Source organism: Pundamilia nyererei, unplaced genomic scaffold (assembly GCF_000239375.1).
Source record: "Pundamilia nyererei isolate P.nyererei 1_Seehausen unplaced genomic scaffold, PunNye1.0 scaffold00065, whole genome shotgun sequence".
Lineage (NCBI taxonomy): Eukaryota > Metazoa > Chordata > Actinopteri > Cichliformes > Cichlidae > Pundamilia > Pundamilia nyererei.
This window is the reverse complement of record NW_005187466.1, coordinates 2099759-2104096: the sequence shown is the minus strand read 5'-3', so window position 1 is coordinate 2104096 and position 4338 is coordinate 2099759. Positions and strand designations below refer to the sequence as shown.

Here is a 4338-nt window from a genome sequence, read left to right as displayed (position 1 = left end):
CAGTATTGAGATTGACGGTACAGGGAAGCGGTAGCCGTGTAGAAAACAGAAAAGCAGCTGAACACTCACGGAGGCAGGCAGATAAGTGATTACAGATCCTCATTGAACTTACACATAAGCTTCATAAACTCCATAATGATAGTGGAAAACAGTGTACACTGGGTTATTGTACTAATTTTTGTTTCAAATGTGGCTATATGTTTATCAAGATCTTCAAAAAACATGACATGATTATTTAATATGTTTATACTGTACAAACTGCATTGATCTTCCTGCACTGCCTATAAATCAGTCAAATCTCATGTGCCTCCAGGTGTCAGTTTCTTGGAGGGCAAAGAAGACATCTTGGAAGACTGGAGAGAAAAATTCCTGAATACTTATAAGGTGAGTCACAGACACAGGCTGTTATTTTCTAAAGTCGTGACAGTTAACAGTACCTGTTTCAAAGCAGAAGAGTCCAATGTGTTGAGTGCTCAAATCCCAAACATCTGCAGTTTTATTGGTACAAACCGTTTTTTAGGTGCTCTTCTGATTATGTTTTCTAGTTCTTATTTTGTGCTTTGTTTGTATCTCTCTTCTCAGACAGGGCTAATGTTCTGGCCATTCATGCAGGTAAATATCAGCATCATCATTATCAGCTTATGTCCATTAATATAATTGGGTGAAGCTATGTAGAGTAATTGTGCAATAAAGTTCAGGGATGAAGGGTATATATAAAAACAACACATTTTTTAGTGGCTAAACAAAGTGACCTGAGCATCATTTATTTAAAATGTTACATATTCTGAGTAAGTACAATATAATAAGAGGGACAGCTCAATGTCAACCAAAAGCATTTAATTTTGTGTAATGTACTAGTTATTTATAATTAGAGCTATTTGTATGTATTACAGCTATTTTTGTTGTAACTTTGTAATGTATTGCATTATTTATGTTAATTTAGTTAGTAACTTTTGTTACTGTCTTGGAGCAACTGTGACCACATATTTTTCTCTGGGAAACAGTATTCTGACTCTGATTCAATGATCTGCTTTGCTACATTTGAATTATTTTCATCAAGCAAAGACCAAAAACAGATACCATCAGAAATCAAAGTCCATACAGTGAGATCATCAGAGCAAGCGGCACATGAAGGTTCAGGTTTAGACATAACAAAAAATAAGGACAATGCCAAGGTAGGAAGTAACACATGAAGAAAAACCAAGCTCAAGAAATAACCAAAAGACAAAATGGTAAATGTGGAGAAATGAAGGCTCACACTAAACACGAAGACAGAGACGAGGGAACTTGGAGGACAAATGCATTAGCATTAAAGGATGAGGCAAAGGAGAGAACTGAGAGGGGAATCACTGACACTTAGTACAAGTAATAAACTCAAAGTAGAAACTGAAACTTAAACAGAAACCCAGCTAAATGGGCATCCAAAAAACTCCATGAAAACCAGAGAAGAAACCTAAGTCAAATACCACAATAAAGTTACAGTTCATTGTACTGCATTAGCAGAAACATGAATCAAAACACAGGATTGTAAAATGATAGTTTATTACTATGAAACTATGAAGTAAAAACAGAAATAAAATATCCTGTAGTATCACAAAAATCAATCTCACCTTCAAAAACAGCGGTGGCTCAGTGGGTGAGCAAGCGACGATATGCCGTATGACCAGAGAGCAGTAGGACCGGGTTTGAATCAAACCCTTAGCCCTTAGCTGCATGTCTTCCCCTCTCTCTCTCCCCGCTTTACTGTCTATCTACACCCTCTCTATCCAATAAAGGCTAAAAAAAAATAAAGGCTAAATACGTATCTGGGGAAGTGTTTTTCTGTGTTTCTTACGTACTGTATTGGGTCATTGTCCACACCTTTTACCCTCCAGTTGCTATCCATACCACTGTGTTAAATAGCAATCAGTAGACATTTATGACATAATAGTGATGACGATATGCTGTTATCTCAATTTCTCTCAGTTTCTGAACTTTGCCTTGGTGCCTCTGTATGTGCGGACCACCTTCACTGGCTGCTGTGCCTTCATCTGGGCCACTTTCTTGTGCTTCTCACGTCAGACCGGTGACGGCACAGCTGGTGCTGCGCTGGCGTGGATGTTCCCTCATAAAGACGATGATGCCGAATACACTAAAGAGAAAGACAAGGTGGATGCCCCCAGCAAAGGGGCATGACTATGTAAACCCACACAGTAGCAGAGTCAGTCGTTTTTATGGAAGGTGACAAAACGTCAGCTGGACTAGTGGACTGCGGTCTAACTCAGCTGATGTTACCCTAACGCTGCCAAGGTCACAGGTCAAAGACTCGGTGAGATAAGAGTGAAAGTGCTGAAAAAAACTCCAGCATCTTGAATGTATATGCGGAATATTTTTATTATTTATGCAGTATATTAGCTCTGTGGGAAAACATTAAGATCTATCCTTCCATACCACAGTGACTATGACCATTGGCTCTTTTGTTCATTTTTATTAATGCCATCTTGTGTTTGTTCCACAAGTAAGGTCCTTTTTTTAAAAAAAAAAATTAACTTGATTTGCTTGATTTGCATCAAAGTGAAAAACGGAATAGTGTACAAATGATTTCCACCATGTGGACACTGGGAGCTAATTTATTAGCTTAGAATTTTAATTAATGATGATTTGAGTCACATTTTAAACATTTAAATCTCAGCTTAACCTTTCATCTTTGGCTGAAAGAGTGCCTGATCGCTAAGAAATATCCCAAATGTTTCCAGTTTACATTTTAGTATATGATGTATCGAATACAGACATACCCAGGTACCAGTTAGGATTGTCACAATGTACGATTTTTACCTCAAACGATTTTCATGGTCAAAATAATTCACTGATATTATTACAAAATCTATAAAAAAAATCAACAAAAAGAAAGTCTGTAGGAATAGCTGTACAGACATGAAAGTAATAACAACTACAAAATTATCATAATTTCAGTTTTAAATATCACTGTTATTATGAATAACATAACATCTATCCTGACACCTCTAGTACCAACAATATGTGATATTGTTTTATATGTTTGTATTATCAATTTATAGGTGGATCATTTTTACATAAGAACGCTAATGAACTGAGTGCACAGTATGAATCCATTCAAGCACAAGAAAAATGTAATCAGATCTGAAAACACAGTTTTGATTTGCACATTTTCAGTCATCGTCATTTCACTATTTAATATGCAGTACTGAGAAAGTTAAAGGTTATGCCTTGTTGGTCTAATAAAAACTGGGAAAGCTTGTCTCAAACATCCATTTACTTGAAAGGAAGAAATGTTGCCTGCCTGTTTTTGTAACCTTTGTTAATATTATACCATCGCATGGGCTCAACCATCTCTATAAATATTACTTTATAGATACTTTATAGAACTTGCCTGCATAAAAAAATGTTAAATCACACGCCTCTGGCTTTTATAAATCGAGTGCAGCTAGAGTACAGCAGTTTGTTATGTTATATATAGACTTTAATGGCATACTTCTCTTTTCTGTTTCACACAGATAATTAACTTTTTCTTTCTGTTTCCATGTACTACTGGAATTTATGGAGAGCTTTTTTGGTACGTTTGAGCCTAAAATATAGTTTGCGATTACATACTCATTCTGAGTGTGTGTGGCTATAACATTTCATCTGTCTCACAAGGCGAAATTAGTGCTGTTAATAACATATTAATATATGAAGCACTGCTGGATCTGAGGTAAAGAAAAACATTTTAATCACTACTGTATCTTTTATCAGAGATTGGAGTGTATGTTTCTTAATAATAACTTCCGATTTCCTGACTGTATGTGTGCTGATACCCTGGAGCTGAAATGTCCAAGAAATGAATATTCCTTTTGTTTCTATGCTATTTTTCCAAAGTCAAAACCTTCTGTTTTTACTGGTTTTGTTGTCACAGAGCACAAATGGCTGCTGTTGACTGTGAAAACTCATCTAATTACTTCTGCACTAACCGCTGGAAATATAGTAATAATATTTATTGTTGAATAAATCGAGAAAATGTCATTCATTTATTGTTGGATTTTTTTTCTTTTTACTGAGCACAGTGAGAACACCATTGTAGCTACACAAATGAAATGGACATTAATGAGCTTGTTCTTGTACCTACAACAGAACAATGGTCAATAGCCTCACAGTTTTCTTCACAAAAGGTGCCTTTTGTTTGTTTTGGCTTGAGTTCAAGAGGAAAATCCCTCCTATGGATTACTTGCCATTTAGATGGACTACAGGTATTTTGAGAATCAAAGCTTGTATATAAAGCACTTCCCACTCATTGAACTGTATAGCCTTTGTACGCAGTTTTGCAAGTTAGTAAACTTAAACAAT

At 35.9% G+C, this 4338-nt stretch overlaps 1 protein-coding gene across 1 annotated transcript in view; it reads left to right on the top strand.

The window, feature by feature from the left end:
- Positions 1 to 2936, top strand: part of LOC102199843 (mpv17-like protein) — a 5228-nt gene extending 2292 nt beyond the window's left edge. The window contains exons 2-4 of the mRNA XM_005735809.2: positions 314 to 384; positions 583 to 612; positions 1966 to 2936. Of these exons, the coding sequence (XP_005735866.1) occupies positions 314 to 384; positions 583 to 612; positions 1966 to 2175 (311 nt within the window). The 3' untranslated portion in view covers positions 2176 to 2936. The remainder of the gene's footprint in view (positions 1 to 313; positions 385 to 582; positions 613 to 1965) is intronic.
- Positions 2937 to 4338: the final 1402 nt, after the last annotated feature.